Raw genomic sequence first — 17518 nt, 5'->3', positions numbered from 1 at the left:
AGATTGCAATTATGTGTTGAAAAACTGAGTTTGACTGCTTCTGGTTTCAAGAAAACTCTTCACTGACTGAAACAAGATAAGATAAAGATGTAATGCAGTAATAAGTGGGAAGAAAATGGGAAGGAAGATCCATAAAAACCCAAATATTCCCATTTCTGTTGACAATAAAATATTAAATAACTGGCACAGAGGAAAAAATAAATTACATATGAGCTAACAAAAGGCCAAGGATTACTTACATTCAAGAACTTGCAAATTCAAAAGACGGAGGTGCCCACAAACTTCAAATTCTACTTTCATGCTAGTTGCCCAATCTGAATTCCAGAATGGATCATATTTCCTTATCGTTCTATCACCTGAGTAAAAGAGGCAGAAGCTTTCCAAGGGTTACTTAAATAAATTTGGGTTATATTCATAGATGTAAACTGTTTTCAACATGCAATGCATTGTATCCAGTCCTCAATTTATTAAACAAATGGTTGCAAGTTGAGGGCTGCTCAATGCACTCTGGGGAGCTTACAACAGAGCGAACTAAATTAAAACAATCAAAAACATAAACAAAAGCAACTTATTGAAGGCTTGAGATAATTGTAGGAAAAGAAATAAACCCAGATCTTTCCCCTCTTACTTCCTTACTGAATATCTACTTTTATGACGCAGAAAGCACTAAATGTTTTTGCTCAGCGAAGAGTCCATAATCTGTAAAGATTTTATCATTAAGAGGACAAAATCAAGATCTTCTCATTCTTTTCTTATTCAATACGCTCAGAAAAGCCACAGAGCCACCAGAAAATCATGGAGAACAAGGGGGAAATTTGTCTGAATTTGAAAATCACATAACTCATCATAGTGAACTGTTGCTTGGCATGATTTATAACTTATTAGTGAAACATAACTCAGAACCTCAACGAGTCATATACTTATTGTGTTGGTGGAGAAAATAAATGTCGTGAATTAAATGGAGGTTGCACTCTTTTCCCCCCTGTGTTTTGGACATGGCTGGAGTCAATCCCTGCTTCTCTATTTCCTTAACCCTACCAGATCTTCCCTGCCCCCCGATAAACCCTCAATGCAACCACATCATCTAGACCAGTGATGGCTAACCTTTTCATCATCACGTGCCAAAAGTGCATGCGTGCGTGCCTGCACCCATAATGCAATGCATGTGTGACCTCTGCCCCCCCCGTGCATGCGTGTGTGACCCTGCCCATGTGCACCGTGTGCCTCTGCGCATGTGCGCTCATCTCCTGCGCACGCCCTGCCCCCTGCGCATGCACGGCAGATACATGACAATCAGCTGGCTGGCAGGAGGCGCGCGCGCATGTGCAGTGGATCAGTGGGCGATAGCTTGTGTGCCGGCAGAAATAGCTTTGCATGCCACTTCTGGCACGTGTGCCATCACAGATGTAGACCAAAGAATAGAAACCTCATCACCAGAACACAGAACAGCACAAGAGTAACCCTTATAAAGATTGGGATATCTCATATCATTGGGATATCTCTAGGAAATTGCAACCCAACCTTTCATCCTCAACCAGGGACTTGCTCCTGATTATTATTATTATTTATATATTTATTAAATGTATTACCTCCACATTCTATCTTCTTAATGTTTTCCCAGCTGTGCTGCCCTCTAAAAGGGCTGTTTTGCCTAACTACAGAAATAAACCTGGGTGCATGGACAATGACTTACCTAATTTCTCCAAAAGTTGCAAGCCAATCAGATTTTAGAATTCTCACTGTGTGGCTTCCAGCTTCTATAAAAATCTTTGCTTTGTCATTGTTCCAAGTCCCTCTTTCTTGCAAAGCAGGGACCCCTCCCTGTGCAATAAACATAGTTGCTTCTTTGCATGTGCTTTGCATTTCAGAATTTTCTGTGACATTGCATGATTACATGGATGCAAAATTAGAACACAGTATCTTTATAAAGCCTTGGTAAGATCACAGGTGGAATACTGCATCTGGCTTTGGTTGCCACAATGTTGGAAAGATGTTAGTGCTCTGGAAAGAGTACAGTGAAGAGCAACAAAGATGATTGGAGGACTGGATGCTAAAACATATAAAGAACATTTGCAGGAACTGGATATGGCTAGTCTAGAGAAAAGGACTCGAGCAGAGGTACCCAAACTTGGCAACTTTAAGACTTGTGGACTTCAATTCCCATAAGTCTCCAGCCAGCATAGCTGGCTGGTGCATTCTTGAAGCTGAAGTCCACAAGTCTTAAAGTTGCTACGTTTGGGGACCTCTGGACTAGAGGGTGACATGATTGCAGTATTCCGTGGGGCTGTCCCAAAAAAGAGGGGGTCTCTAAGTACCTGAAGGCAGAACAAGATGGAAACTAATCAAGGAGAGAACTCAGAGCGGAATGGAGCCCATTAGATGGCTTGTATGAATGTGTGTTGGCACCAGGGAGGGGTCAGATGGAGGATTATTATTTTATTATTTTTCTTTTGACAAGCAAAGTCAGTGGGGCAGGCCAGATTTGATTAATGATTGCATGATTCAGATAACAACTCCAGCGATTCTTTTAATGACTGTGATAAAAGGTTGTAAAATAGAGCAAGACTCAATTATCTTGCTTAGCATTGGGAATTTTGGGCTCAAATGTGGTCGTAAGACTACCTTACGAGCTGTGGTGGCGCAATGGTTAGAATCCAGTACTGGAAGCTACTTCTGCTGACTGCTGGCTGACTGCAGTTTGGCAGTTTGAGTCTTACTGGCTCAAGGTTAACTCAGTCTACCATCTTCCTGAGGTGGGTAAAATGAGGAGCCAGATTGTTGGGGGCAATAGGCTGACTCTATAAACCGCTTAGAGAGGGCTGCAAAGCACCGTGAAGCGGTATATAAGTCCAAGTGCTATTGCTATCTGTAATTGGGCAAGTTTTATATAGCCCTTTAACCTGTCTCAATCTATCTACTCCAGAGTTGCTTAGTTTAGGCATCGGTATCTTTTAGTAGGGAAACAATATCCTGGAAATAACTTGTTAGTGGTATAAGGATTATATGCTTTTTTATTGGAAAAGATTTCTGGTGGCCTCTATGGAGCAATGATTAATCATTTTGAAACTTGCTGGGGGTTTCGCCTCTTTGGCCAGCCTCAGCAGGCACAGAGTGTTGCAATTTGGGGGGGGGGGGGGTGTACCACTAAAAAGTTCTTGTCTTGTAGTCACCAGGACACTAGGACGAGCCTCTAAGCTGCTAGCCTTGTTCGGAGGAGGAGGAGGAGGAGGAGGAGGAACCACCCTTAAGTTATGATAAGAGGAAGACGTGCAAGAGACGATAACAGCTTTTGAGACATATTACTTATGTTTCCTTGATGCGCTTCAGATGTACAGATGCAGAGCTGATGCTTGGTGAGCAATCAAGACTTGTCGTGTGGTAAGACGGAAATCTCTTCCCTCTGCTAACTCCTTGCCCCTGCCAGTTTGAATCCCACACCTGGAAACCTGGGATTGGTTCTCTGGGTGCTGTGACTCATCTCCACCTGCGATTTCGTTTGTCCATTTCTGGTCCCTCTGCTCAATCTCTTCCCTGTTTATACGAGGGTTTGCATTTCTCTGTACTTGCGAATGACTCACCTTCTGAATTTGCGGCTCTGAGAAACACAGGAAGTTGGCCAAAATGAACAAATGACTTGGGTTTTGTGTCACTTTTATGCAGTTGCCTAACTTTTTGTTTTTGGACAGAAAAGGTGAGGCACAGCCATTTCTGGGGCCTGCTCAGAGGTACGCTTTCGTCCTTTGGATAAATCAAGAGAGGGCAAAATAAGAAAAGAAAAAAAGACGGTACTTTTTTCAACCCAAAATACTTTATCCAAGTCTTCAGCCTCAGATTGGTCCCACAGAGCTGATGTTACAGAAATGGGTGGAATTGACATGATTGCCACCACTCAAAGCCACTTCCTCTATGAATATAACGTTTGCTTCTTCTTTTTCTACATTTTCCAGCAGCGCCACCTGCTCAGTTTCATTCACTTCTTCCTGCCCAATCAAGCGAGAACGGGGGAAACAGAGGCAGCTGATGGTTAGTAGACAAGAACTGTTCCTTGAAAACCCCAGGACCTATCCTGACCTTGTCTGAAGAAACCTAGAAGAAGGTATAGCAGATGGGTTGGTGGGGCAGCAGGTGTGGGTGGGATGCACCTTATTTATTCAGTCTCCACAAAATGGTTTGCGTGTGGGAAATATCAGTAGGAAATTGTTTCAGGGAGTCAAGATAAAGGAGGTGAGCATATTAGACTGAGTATGGTTTTGTTGTACTTCAATCAAATGCTTGATCGCCAAATGTAGTTGGATATCTATGCCTCAATTTTTTGATTCGCAACAACACTGCAAAGTGTATTAGGGTTCTGATCTGGCAGAGTGGATGATGTGGAATGTAAGTATCAACCAAGGGAGGCTTTCCCCAATTAACTGGGCTCTGAGTCCCATCATCTAGACCAGGCTGACACAGTCTGGAGAACACTAGTTTGAGGGCAAAATTTCCCCACATCATATCGAAAAGAGGAGAAGTTAGTGGGTTGAGAAAAAAATTTGAAAATGCAGATCATAAGCCACACTTTTGATCTCTCTTAATCCTCCAGAAATCAGCTTCATTAGAAGGGAAGTTGAGTCAAGGTCAAAATGAATGTGTTGGCCAGAACACATGGTGTATGGTAGGGAGGTGGAAATAAAGATGACATTTGACTTCACAAAGTAAATATTTTTGGACTGATAAGTGCTGTCATCCAGACCATCTTACAGATCTCTTCTCTGTTCTTCATCTGTTCTTCATCTTGAGCCTTTGGCAGATGTATCCCCTGCCCAAATCCTAACCCTAAAACTCACTAATGATTGTGCAGTGAATTGCGCATCTGATGGGGTTTGGGTTTCCATGCAGCAAAGAGCAGAGCCACCACAAGGAAGGCGTCAACCCACGATAGTGTTTATAACGATTTCCTCACCTCGAGTCTTTCAGCAAGACTAGATTTTTACTTGAATCATTTCCGGCCAGCCATGCCACAGTAGCACCACTAGATTCTCTCTGCCAAAATAGAGAGCAAAGGACATAGCTCTGTCTATTGCATGTGAAAAAAAAATGGAGCAGTTAATACTGAAACAGAAATTATCAACGGCTTTCCTTAAAAACTCTGACAGCTGAGCTCACTTACTTTAGTGGGACTGATTATCTTGCTTCTCTGAGTTTTTGATTTCCAAATGCAATGTTTCCCAACCTCCACTAGTTTAAGAGGTGTGGACTTCAATTCCCAGCATGCTGGCTGGGGGATTCTGGGACTTGGAAGTTCATAGATCTTTTAGTTGTTGAGTTTGAGAAACATCCTAATTGTCTGCATTTCCTCACAAGACTTGTACTTTTCAAGCTTGAAATCCCGATTACTCTGGATCCCAGCTTTTATTGATGGAACAGCTCCAGTTGGGTCACCTAGCATCTTCCCTGTTGATCAAGAACCGTGCCACAATATGATAGCCTAGCCCGTCACCCTGTCATCAAATCTAAGTTGCAGAAGTAACAATGCCCCCCCTGGCTTCTGGGGCTTGTAGGACATCCCTTCTGCTGAGCAGGTCAGGCTAGTTCTCAAACCTGACATTTAAAACAAGTGGTGATGTCTGTAGAGATTCTCAGTCATCCAGGTCATGGTTATCCCAAAGGTGCTTTTCCAGGATGCTACTGGACTTTCTGGTTTTACTTTGAAGATGTTTCACTCCCCATCCAAGAGGCTTCTTCAGCTCTGACTGGATGGTGGGGGAATGCAAGGATTTATATTCCTTGCAAGAAAAAGTACTGGCCTTGATGCAAATGCTAGTCTTGCAGGGTTTAGAGGAGTTATCAAAAGCTTTTCTTCTTCACAACACAATATTTTATTTTAGAAACTCTCTAAGTGCTCCAGATATGTTGTTTCTGTTCTAGATTTGTCTTTCATTAACCAAATACACTTGTCTTATTTAACTTTAATGATCTATTGCTATCAAAACAGCACTGGCATGGAATGTATTGCGAGGTGCGATTATGGAGTTTTTTTTAATGACCTTGATAAAAGTGGGGAGGGGGGGTGAAGGCTGCCCTAAGAACATAAAAAGGCATCAGTAACCATCCAGACTGGAATCTTGGGGGGGGGGGAGGGGGGAACGGACGACAACTCCCGTTTGATGATGAGCAAATTTGAAGTATAATACTTAATATTTCTTTAAAAAAAATTAAACTCCCACTTCGACAGATGTCTTAGAAATAGACAGATGTCTTTTCAACATACTAGGAGCAAGCAAAGAGGAGAGTGTCTTGAGAAAGATAAACAGTTGCAACACTAGAAAGTTGCTTTTAAGTTTTTGTTTCCTTGTAATCTTGCCAAACATCTTTATTAAGTGTATGAACAATTGAAAGTTTGCACTCCCCTAGTTTTTAACTAAAGTTGAAGATTTCCTGTGGATTTATTTTTTGGCCCAGCTTTCTATTGTACTTGCTTAAAATAAATTTCTCCCTCTCTTTCCCCCTATCCTTCTCCCTTTCTCTCTCCCCTCCCTCTCTCTCCCCCCTCCCTCCCTCTCTCTCCCTCTCTCTCCACTCTCTCCCTCTCTCTCCTTCCCCTGTCCCTCTCTCTCTCTCCTGTCTCTTCTCTCTCCTCCCTTCCCTCTCCCTCTCTCCTCTCCCTCCCTCTCCTCTCTCTCCTCTCTCCTCTCTCTCTCTCTCCCCCTCTCCTCTCCTCTCTCTCCTCTCCCTCCCTCCTCTCCTCTCTCTCTCCTCTTTCCTCTCCCTCTCCCTCTCCTCTCCCCCTCTCCTCTCCTCTCTCTCTCTCCCTCTCTCCTCTCCCTCTCTCTCCTCTCTCTCCTCTCTCTCTCTCCTCCCTCTCTCTCCCTCTCCTCTCCCTCCCTCTCCCTCCCCTCTCTCTCTCCTCTCCCCTCTCCTCTCCTCTCTCTCCTCTCCTCTCCCTCTCCTCTCTCTCTCTCTCCCTCTCTCTCCCTCCCTCCTCCCTCCCTCTCCTCCTCTCCTCTCCCTCTCTCCTCTCCCCTCCCTCTCCTCTCTCTCCTCTCCCTCTCTCTCTCCCTCTCTCTCTCTCCTCCCCTCCCTCTCCTCTCTCTCTCTCTCCCTCTCCTTTCCTCCTCTCTCCTCTCTCTCCTCTCCCTCTCCTCTCCTCTCTCTCCTCCCCTCTCCTCTTCTCTCTCCCTCTCTCCCTCTCCTCTCTCTCTCTCCTCTCTCCCCTCTCCTCCCTCCCTCTCTCCCTGTCTCTCCTCTCCCTCTCCTCATGCATGAAAAAAGGCTCCAAACCCCTGAATTCTCATTCCGTTGTCTTGAGTGTGGTGCTGGTGGGAAATTTTCCACCCTGCCAAACAGAAGAGCTGCAGGTCTGCCTTCAGGCTGACAAGCGCATGGTGCTATCATTTCTTTTTTCCTCCTTCAACTTCTCCTCCAACATGAGACTCTACTGGGAAGGTGAAGGAAATGCTAGTTCAAACGGGTGAGCAACATGCACCTGTGGTTGAAAAACTCACATGTTTTATGCTGGGTTTGGTCTCCTGGAAGCTAATAGCACCAAGGAAGTTCTACAGGGCGTCCAGTCTCTCTGGCAGTCACTTTTGGGAGATTCTTTACCATTTTATATTCATCCATTACTATCTTCCCTACCAGACTTCCCTTCCATGGTTCTGTCACAAAGCCAAGCCCCTCCATGCGGCTGGGAGAATATTGCACAATAGATAGAGAACTCTACACTCACTTTGTAGCAACGAATTGCTTCCAAGTGTTGTTTGTGCAGGCTTGAATAAGCAAGTCTTGGTTTTTTTCAGACCTGTCATTATGATTGTCAGCCATTCAGCTGTGTCCAACCCTCGACCACTCTATGGCTCAGCACTCTCCATGTCCCTCTGTCTTGCGCCGCCTCCTTCAGATCCACCTTCAGGTCATCCCAGTATCATACTTTATAGTGTCCCAACCAGTGGTACTAGGGTAGCTCCTTTCCCTTTTTCCACTGGTCACTCTCAGCATGGCTGACTTTTCGAGTGAGTCAGCTCGATGAAATTACAAGAGCCTCTGTTTGGTGATCTTGGCTTCAAATGATATATTTGGTGAGGTTTGGGCTAGGACAGGGGTGTCAAACTCGATTTCTTTGAGGGCCGCCTCAGGGTTGTGTTTGTCCTTGAGGAGCTGGGGGGGGTGGGGTGGCCAGGGGGCGCGTAGCCAACTCGATGTCACTCATTGAGTCTCTGTTTTCGGCCTGATGGCCTCCTGGAGCCCTCTGCCAGCGGAGGCCACCCTGGGCCCCGTTTTCACTGGCAGAGGGCTCCAGGAAGCCATTGTGGCTGAAAACAGAGATTGGGTGGGCCATGCACTGCCCTCCCAAGCTCTATTGGCACTGCGAGCCAGTCTGGCCAGAATCTAAGCAACCCACAGCTGAATCCGGCTTACAGGCCTCAAGTTTGACACCCTGGGCTATGACTTCTTTGCTTGTTATTTTTGTACTCCATGGGATACATAATAGTTGCCTCCTAAAGAGCAGGAAAAAAAGACTTCAAACCACAGGAACATTTGTCTATGGAGAGTCTCAATCACCAAGATCATGGTTGTCTCAAAAGTACTTTTTTTTTTTTCCTGAAACGCAACTGGACTTTCTTGTTGTTGTTTTTTTTCCCTTTGAAAACATTTCGCTTCTCATCCAAGAAGCTTCTTCGGTTCTAATTGACCAGTGGAGAATGGAAGGGTCAACTTCCTGAGATTATTCTGTTCCCTTTGTTCATTCATTAATGAACATAAGCAGTCACTGCTTTCATCTTCCGTAAGTGAGTTGTAGATAATTAAAAAGAAACTTTTTTTAAAAAAAAAAAACTTGCATTCTTCTTCAAGGGAAACAACTGGAAAATTACACAGGAATTGTGGTGGGGTGTAGTTTGGAATTGCAGGAGGGAGAGAGCAAAGAGATCAAGAAACTTGGAGTCTTTGGTATACAGAAAGAAGTTTGAAGGCAGACCCTCCCTAGCAATTCACAGAGAATATCTACAGTAGTAGTTATGCAAATAGTTGTTTTAGTCTGGCAAGATTTTGGTCAATATATAAGGAGATTCTCAGTCATCCAGGTCATGGTTGTCTCAAACGTGCTTTTCAAAAGCACCGTTTTCGAAAGGCAACTGGACTGTGTGGAGTTTTTTCTTTCTTGAGGAAGAAATATTTTTCCCTTAAAGAAAGAAACCTCTTCTTACATCTTCTTCTTCAAGGAAAAAATATTTATTCCTCAAAAAGAAGCATAATCCAGTTGCCTTTTGGGGGAAAGCTCATTTGAAAAATTTCTATCAATAGCTGAACACAATAAAGCAAGGGATATCAAACTTGATTTCATTAAGGGCCGCATCAGAGTTGTGTTCAGGGGTGGGATTCAAATTTTTTAACAACCGGTTCTGTGGGCGTGGCTAGGTGGGTGCGGCTAGGCGGGCATGATCATGTGACTGGGTGGGCGTGGCTTATTATTTTTTTTCCCGGGGGCTCATTTTTTTTCACCTCCTGGGTCTCAGGGAAGCCTCCTGGGGGGCATTTTTGCTCCCAGAAGCCTTCCCTAGGGCCCAGGAAGGCAAATAACAGAGCACCCGGGCTGGGGTGGCGCAGCTCCTTCCCCCAACCGCATGTCCCTTTTTGCCTTCCTGGGCCTCAGGGAAGCTTCCTGGGTGAAGCAGTAAGACAGCGAGGGGGATCCCGGAACAGCTGATCGCCGGAACAGCTGATCGTGGGAAGGGGGAAAGAAAAAGAACTACCTTAAGGAGTGACTGTGCGGGGGAGAATACAGTCAGCCATGTCACGCCTGCATGATAAAGACTGATCATGGGGGGGTGGTGGGCAGAGAACGGCGGGCCAGCCAGGGCCACGATTTTCTGGTTCTCTGAACTGCGCAGAATCATAACAACCGTTCTATAGAACAGGTCCAAACTGGTAGAACCCCATCCCTGGTTGTGTTTGACATGGAGGGGGGGAGCATGGGGTCCTGGCCACTAAGCACTCTGTGGGCCAGATCCGGCCTGAGTTTGGGCCTTGAGTTTGACACCCATGCAGTAAAGAAATAACTCAGTTTTTCGTTCTTGGTTCCTTTGGCCTTGCACGTACTCATTTTGTGCCTACTCTTGAGGCAAAGGAACCAAATGTTTTTTTTTTAAACCCTCTTTCTTTCTAAAAAAATAACATATTTTTAACCTGTTTACCATGTGTGTTAGCCCTGGCTTCCAGCTGAAGTCATCTCTGAGTGGAGGATATTTTCTTGCCAATCTTCATTATTTCTTCACACTTTACATAAGGCAAATATAAACTATATCTGCTATTGCCACCTAGTGGTCAAAAGTCAAAACATTCTTTTAGGAAAGGGGAATGTTGCATCTCTGGAATTTTAGTCACATGGTTGCAGGTTGGCTGTCAGATAGAGAGTGACATGAATAGGGACTAAACACCAAGCAATGCTCCATTTTACATGTGTAACCACTGGTGACTAATTATATTGGCTTTATAAAGCTTAGTTCTGCACCCCTTGTCACATTCAGAATAAGAGAATTCAGAAGCGTTCCTGAAGAACTCACAATTCACAGAGACCTGTTGATGGTTCACATCTCCTGTCCTTTGCTTTATTTATTATATATTATTATGTAAGCAATTGAACCTGGACAATACGCTGTTCATAAAGTACTTATGTATGTTAAGGAAAATGTATAAATAAATTATTATTTTTTTAAAGAATCCTTGGGTAGAGTCCTTTGCCAATTTAGGCCATTCTCCTCAGATTGAAGCTTTCAAGTCACTCTATAGCTTTGCTCCTCTGTCTTAAGCATACAAATTTCTGGAAATTTCTCTTACAACTTGTCATGTTTTTGTTCTCAGGTTTTTCTTAGCCTTTACGTATTCCATACCAAGAAGGCCTAGGCTCTGGAATTCTGCTGCCATGGAAAAATCAAGATCCCTGATCCGGCAAGTAATTGGCCACAAGATGCTCTTTGTTGTCTTCCTACTTTTCCTCACAGATATTCTTGTAGAGGTTGTTGCCATAACAAATGGGACCACCCCCGTAAATAAAACAGATAGTTTAAATATAAGTGCCTCAGGTTTTCCAGCATCTTCTCAGACGACTGAGGAGAATTTTATGACATCTGTTGCATCACCTCCTGATGCTACCACGCCTGACACTCTTAACAGAAGTTTGAGCACTCCAGAGCAACCAGCACTGTCCCTCAATGCAGCACCTCTAGTCCCCAAACAGGAACTGCAATCTGACACGGCCGTGACCACTGCTGTCCCAGAAGACACTTCCTCCCCTATGCGAAATGAAAGCATTGCCTCTACCAAAGAAAAACACCCTCTTAAAGAAACAACAAAGGTTCAAAAATCCAAACCACCTCCTGTTCAGCAAGAACTTGCCTCTAAAATGATAGTCACATCACATTTCATTAGTGAGACGGTATCTTCTCCAACAAAGGATTCGGGAACCAGATCCCAGGGGAGCTTCTTTAAGAAATCAAGTGCAACTGCCTACCCAGAAACAACAAAGAGCAGAGAACCAAAAGATGACAGAAAGGGGCCAACACCACCAAGTCAAGCTATTCCAGAATTAACTCAGATTCCTGAGATTGGCGGCCATTATATGTCTGGTCCAACGCCACCAAGTCAAGCTGTTCCAGAATTAACTCAGATTCCTGAGATTGGCGGCCATTATATGTCTGGTCCAACGCCACCAAGTCAAGCTGTTCCAGAATTAACTCAGATTCCTGAGAATGGCAGTCACTACAAGTCTGGTCCTTTCACCACATCGGTGACACCTATCAATGATGTACCTATATTTGACTCTTCTGACAAAAGACCCTCAGAGAAGAAAAAGTCTGTCATCATTTTGGCCATCGTTTTTTCCGTCCTGCTGCTTGTAGGTCTCCTAGTTTTCCTGTACTTCAGGCGCCGCCGTCACTCTGGCTCTACCAGCTTCAATTCCCCAGAATGGGCTGGACAAGCGACGTTGCCAGATGATACGGGCTTGGATAAGGACGTGGAGCAACAGGTGGGGTCTGTAGGGGAAGGGGAAACCCGGCGTGGGACTCTTGTGACTTTCTTTGGGAAGCGTCAGTCTAGGGTACCTTCGATAGCTATGGAAGAAGTCAATGGGAAAGGAGGCAAGGAGGAAACAGAGAAGTTGCTTTGTGAAGAGGCTGAGAATGGGTCCTCTTCGGAGGCAATTGGAGATGCCAATGGCAAAGTACCAGAGCCCCTTAAGGAGTCTTCTCAGGAGTCCCCAGCCTCCAATAAGGACTAAATAGGACTTTCTTTGTTTTTCCTTGAAGACGTTTCACTTCGCATCTAAGAAGGTTCTTCTGTTCAGCTTAGATAAGAAGCGAAATGAAAGGAAAAACAAAGTCCAGTTTGCCTTTTGAAAAAGCACATCTGGGGTACCCATGACTCAGATGACTGAGAATCTCCATACACATTTCTCTAAAATCAGAATTCCTCCTAAATCAGAATTTCTGGCTTTGCAGGTTGGTGGGGGGAGGGGTGGGTGGGAGAGGGGATGGTTGAAAGCACAAATGCACAAATGGAGTGCACACTCGCTCCACTGCTCCCGCATATGGGGATGTGTGTATGTGCACACACTCACCCACCACTCCCACTGCCCGGTTCCGAATGGCTCAAGGCCCAGCAGTGGGCTGCGGCCCAGGAGTCAGGGACCCCTTTCCTAAATCGTGATCAGAAGATAGATTCACCTCTTAAGCTTCTTCTGGAGCAGACCATTTTTATGATTTACATTAGGGGTGTCAAAACTCAGGGCCCGGGGTGCTTAAATCTGCCCCGCAGGGTGTTTAGATCTGGCTCGCGGGGCCACCCTGGAAACAGTGAGGGACCGGCCCATGGTGCCTCTGCCAGCCAAAATGGGCACCTGAGCTCCGTTTCCAGCTGTGACTTGATTTCATTGAGGGCCGCATCAGGGTTGTCAGTGATGGGATTCAGCCAGTTCGTACCACTTTGGGAGAACCAGTTGTTAACTTTCTGAGCAGTTTGGTGAATTGGCCGTTGGAAGAAATCATTAGGGCAGAGAACCAGTTGTTAAATTATTTGAATCCCATCACTGAGGGTTGTGCTTGATCTCAGGGGGGGCAGGGGTGGGTGTGGCCTACTCAATGTCACTCATGTCGGGGACGCCTGTGGCGGCCCAAGCGCTCTGCCAGCGAAAATGGGCTCCCGAACTCCCTTTCCAGCTGCGACAGCCTCTTGCAACCCTCTGCCAGCGAAAACGTAGCTCGGTAGAGCCGCTCACTTTCACTCCATTTTTGCTGGCAGAGGGTTGCAGGAAGCTGGAAAGGGAGCTTGGGAGCCTGTTTCCGCTGGCAGAGCATTTGGGCCGCCACAGGTGTCCCCAACATGAGTGACATTGAGCAGGCCACACCCACCCCGCTCCCCCCCGAGGTCAAACACAATCCTGATGTGGCCCTCAATGAAATCGAGTTTGACACCCCTGATTTACATAGGCATCGTTAGGTGTATCTTATTATCCTGCAGGATAGAGGTATCCTATGTCCTCTATAATCTGAGCGTTAGGTTAAGATGTCCCTTGTTCATATGTGAGGGATGAGTGGAAAGATGGAGGAGTGAAAGAGAGATTTATCTCCCTCAACTTCTCTTTTGAAAGTCCTCAGCGTCTCCATTTCTCCTGCTTTATTATAAATGATAGATAGGTATAGCAGACCCCAAAACAGAGAGAAATTTAAACATTGGCCCAGCCCAGTTTCACCAAGTACTTTTTTTAAATTTTTCCTCTTCTTTTAAAAAGGTCAGTGGGAGGTTGGATAGTTAACAAATTTCCAGGTGATGGCAGTGCGGGGTTGTGTTTGAAGAATAATGAGCATTAATCAGGCATTGATCGGGCTTTGAGTCTGTATTGTAGGGGAAGGTCTTGATCGCCATTGCCAGAAAGAAAGTATATTAACAAAAGTTCTGCTTGCTATTTTTTTTTTTATGATGCTGCAAATCGCTTGGCTGATTCATGTTCAGAAGTGAATGGCTTTTATGCATACATATAGAAATATCCTAACTAGATTGTTTTATTAACTCAAGATTTTATTAAATCAGATTTTTCATTGTATCTGCTCTCTGGGAATGTCTACAAAGGTAAGGCTTTATATGGGCATCCCCAAAGAGCTGATATAGCTGTCAGTAAGATACATGTAGGTTTAAATGCTTTTATTTAATTCAGAGACCTTTCCAATTATTCTGCAGTGCTTTGTCCTTCAGAAGTTCTAAGTTTAAAACAGCCAGAGGAGAGAGTATTTCTTCCTTTCTAAAAAGTCTTTGGATGAACATAAAGGCAAAATGGAAATATCTAGTAGACACAATGTACAAAATGTATAAATACAAGTGTTTAAATTTTGAATTATATGAACATATATATTAAGTAGTAAATATTATGCTTTGCCTGTCCTTGCTCCTATACCAAAGGTTTGTTTCTGTAGGTTCCAGTGGATTTCAGAGAATTTAACAGGTTAAACTAGTTCATCTTATTACATAACTTTTGCTTAATTTTTTCCTAGGGTAATAACATTTGATCCTGAATAATTTTACTCTTGATGCTGAATAATTTCAGAAGAACCACTTAACAAAGAGCTAATTAATAAATCAAAGTCCTTGATTTATGACTATTCAATTAGGAACAGTTCAAAGTTATGATGGCCTTGGAAGAAGTGATTTAGATCATATTTGCACTTATGACCATTGTACCCACCCCCCACAGTCATGTGGTCACAATTTGGGCATTTGCCAAACTTGCATTTATAACCCGGTTGCAGCATCCTGTGGTCACATGAGTGCAATCTGCTAGTTTGTTTCCAGCAAAAAGGCACCCATTTAGTGACTGTTTTTCACTTAATGACCATCATAAAAATTATTGCAAAGTTGGGTCTGACTCAATTTACAACCGCAGCATCTAAATGGGATGGAGATTCCCATTCTAGTTGTGCTCATACCTGTAGATAAACAATGGCAGAAATTGCAATGCAATCAGCTATGACTGATCTCTTGGGAATAAATCCCATTAAATTGAATGAGACTTATTCTGCATGATAGTGTCTGGAATTGCTATCTGAAAAAGGCAATCTTTTTTCTCATTAGCCAGTCTTCAACTAATATATTATACAGCAGTATTTCTCAAACTTAGGAAGTTTTTTGTGGACTTCCACTCCTAGAATTCTCCAGTCAGCCATGCTGGCTGGGAATTCTGGGAGTTGATCCATACTTCTTAAACTCACTGAGATTGAGAAATATTTCCTCAAGTGCTCATAGACTTAATGAAGATATCTGGCAAAATTGCAAGAAAATGCTTCTTTTCCACACACTTCATTTGTCTATTCTCCCGTGAGGCAAACAATTAGAAGGCCAAGCTTGTGTTTTCTGAAAATAATATAAAGGCATTCCTATTTGTTTTCAAAAACAAGGAAAACTTTGCACAGAGGTAATTTGTGATGTGATGGGTTGGGCTGGGGGGGACCAAGATTGGGGAACCTTCCAGACTAACAAATAACCCAGGTCTTGTGGAACTAAGCTAAGACTTCCTCAAGTCAAGGTAGATTCTAAGTGACTTCATGGATGTGTTCCTATAATTTTCTTGGCAAAAACACAGTCATGATTTGGCATTATCTTCTTCCCTGGTTAGCCCTGATACTGCCTATAAGTTTCTCATTTCAGCACAAAGCAGCTCAGCCCTGCTTAGTGAGACGAGATTGACCAGGAATATTATCACCTTCTAAAACTCTATGGAACTAAATTTTTCTAATAGAGCTTCATTGTTCAAATTATGTGTGGTAATCATGTCACACGCATTAAAAACAAACAAATAATGAGTGTTTGCTGTCTCCTTTTTAACATAAAATGTGAGGCAGCCTTTGCCACCACAGTTAAGAAGACACGAAGACAGCATAATATTTGTGAAATTTGGTTTAATTTCTGAGTTTTTTGTGCCCGTACTTATTTGCTTGTTGAATTGATATTCTCAGCTTTTATTTAAAAAAAAAAAACCATCTGTCTCAATTCAAACAACTCTTTAAAGTCAATCCAGTGAACTAACCTTTTTTTGTGGGGCCCTTGGTAGTTTGGTTGTCTTTTTGCAGACATTTCATTACCAAACTAGATAACATCATCAGTATTAGCGCACCAAGGACTCCACCGTTTAACCCCCAGCTACAAAGTTTCTCTTCTATTGGTACAACTTTATGTGCAAGAGTCCCCCATTACATTAAGCTATGGCTTGCTTAATTTTACTTATTGAATAAACCAGTCATCCTAGTTCATGCTAAACTTGGTTTGCAAGCCATATTTGCTGCATCTGGAGAATATGCTAAGCCATAATCCAGTATTGTAGCTTGGCATAATCAATGAAGTCACTTGATCTCCTTCAAATAATTGGGGCCTTTTGATAGCGGTTGTTAGAAAATACAGTTAGACATTTCTAATAAACAGCAGGCCAACTACACAATGGCTGAAGATAAATATTTAAGCAAACGAATCAACTAATAAAGACAAATAATAAACGGTGGTAAGGAAATTATTACATCATTTAATGTTTTCCAGCACTTAAGGGTTGGTGAGAGGATTTGTAGATCCTTTCCAATTCTATAATTCTGTTTTTCCATTATTAGAAATTGAGAACCTGTGATCCTCCAGAGGTTGATGAATTATACTCGAGATGGCCAGACAATTATCAGTAATACTCAGCTTCCTCACCTGTCTGTGTACCTGATCAAAATTTTAAATCAATGTCTTCTCTAAAGGAGAACTTTCTGAGGAACATCTAGCATGCTTCAGAAGATACTGTTTGATGATGACTGGTTCTAAGATTCCTTAGAGGGGAATGTATGACAGCAGGGGATGTCAAAAATATCAAGATGGCGACTACCACTACCCAGCCATTTTATGTGCATATGTACGAAGAGTGGGACTTCAATCACAGTCTTTTTTTATATACATTTCCCCACTAATAGTGTGCCTGACAATTGTTTTTGTTTGTTTGTTTCATTGGTTTCCATTCAGTTTTATTAGATCTAGGCCTTAGTGAATTTGAATTTCTCTTGTGTAAAACTCACTGAAATGAAGAGGAGCTAAATAAGAACTTATGTGTCAGTTTCTGACTTACTTTTCTCTTCCATTCAGCTTCGGCAGAATTCTAAATTCTTTATAATTTCTGAGCATTTTCTGTAATCATTAGTTCAATATTTTTTATTCATTCATTTCAGAAGTGTATTTTATAAGAGTCTGTGGAGTTTCATTCAAGTATACTCAATAAAAAGTGTTAACTTCCATTTAAATGTTTTCAGCATGGTTCTTGATGAAGTTGAAATCAGTTATTATGATCAGCTTGCCTTCATTTTAATTCTCTCCTCTCCGCACAGAGGGGCCTGTAAGAGAGACCTCAGACCTACCAAGAATGATTTAGTCCAGTGTTTCTCAACATGGGCAGCTTGAAGTTGTAACTTGGGGAAGCCGACTGAGGAATTCTGGGAGTTGAAGTCCACACATCTTTAAGCTGCCCAGTTTG

General features: G+C 43.2%; 1 protein-coding gene across 4 annotated transcripts; it reads left to right on the top strand.

Annotated features, from left to right (window-relative positions):
- The first annotated feature begins 3283 nt into the window (after positions 1-3283).
- SPN (sialophorin) lies at positions 3284-17282 on the top strand. Of its 4 annotated transcripts, none has more exons than XM_087944974.1 (4): positions 3284-3373; positions 3948-4096; positions 10840-12009; positions 16623-17282. In XM_087944974.1, exons 3-4 carry the CDS (start codon positions 10901-10903, stop codon positions 16627-16629), a joined length of 1116 nt encoding a protein of 371 aa, XP_087801100.1. In that variant the 5' UTR covers positions 3284-3373; positions 3948-4096; positions 10840-10900; the 3' UTR covers positions 16630-17282. The 4 variants fall into 4 exon arrangements, with proteins under 4 accessions (XP_087801100.1, XP_087801099.1, XP_087801098.1 ...); XM_087944973.1 differs by having other exon boundaries at positions 3285-3373; positions 10840-12004; XM_087944972.1 differs by having other exon boundaries at positions 3286-3375; positions 3948-4023; positions 10840-17282.
- The last annotated feature ends 236 nt before the right edge of the window (positions 17283-17518 follow it).

This window comes from Notechis scutatus, chromosome Z (genome assembly GCF_049901735.1).
Source record: "Notechis scutatus isolate UNSWTSFEM ecotype Mainland chromosome Z, rNotScu1.2, whole genome shotgun sequence".
Lineage (NCBI taxonomy): Eukaryota > Metazoa > Chordata > Lepidosauria > Squamata > Elapidae > Notechis > Notechis scutatus.
The sequence above is the reverse complement of the archived record's forward strand: the minus strand, read 5'-3'. Positions and strand labels throughout refer to the sequence as shown.

Excerpts from the sequence above, each read along its gene's own strand:
- SPN (XM_087944972.1), top strand. The coding sequence starts at position 10,901 with ATGGAAAAATCAAGATCCCTGATCCGGCAAGTAATTGGCCACAAGATG.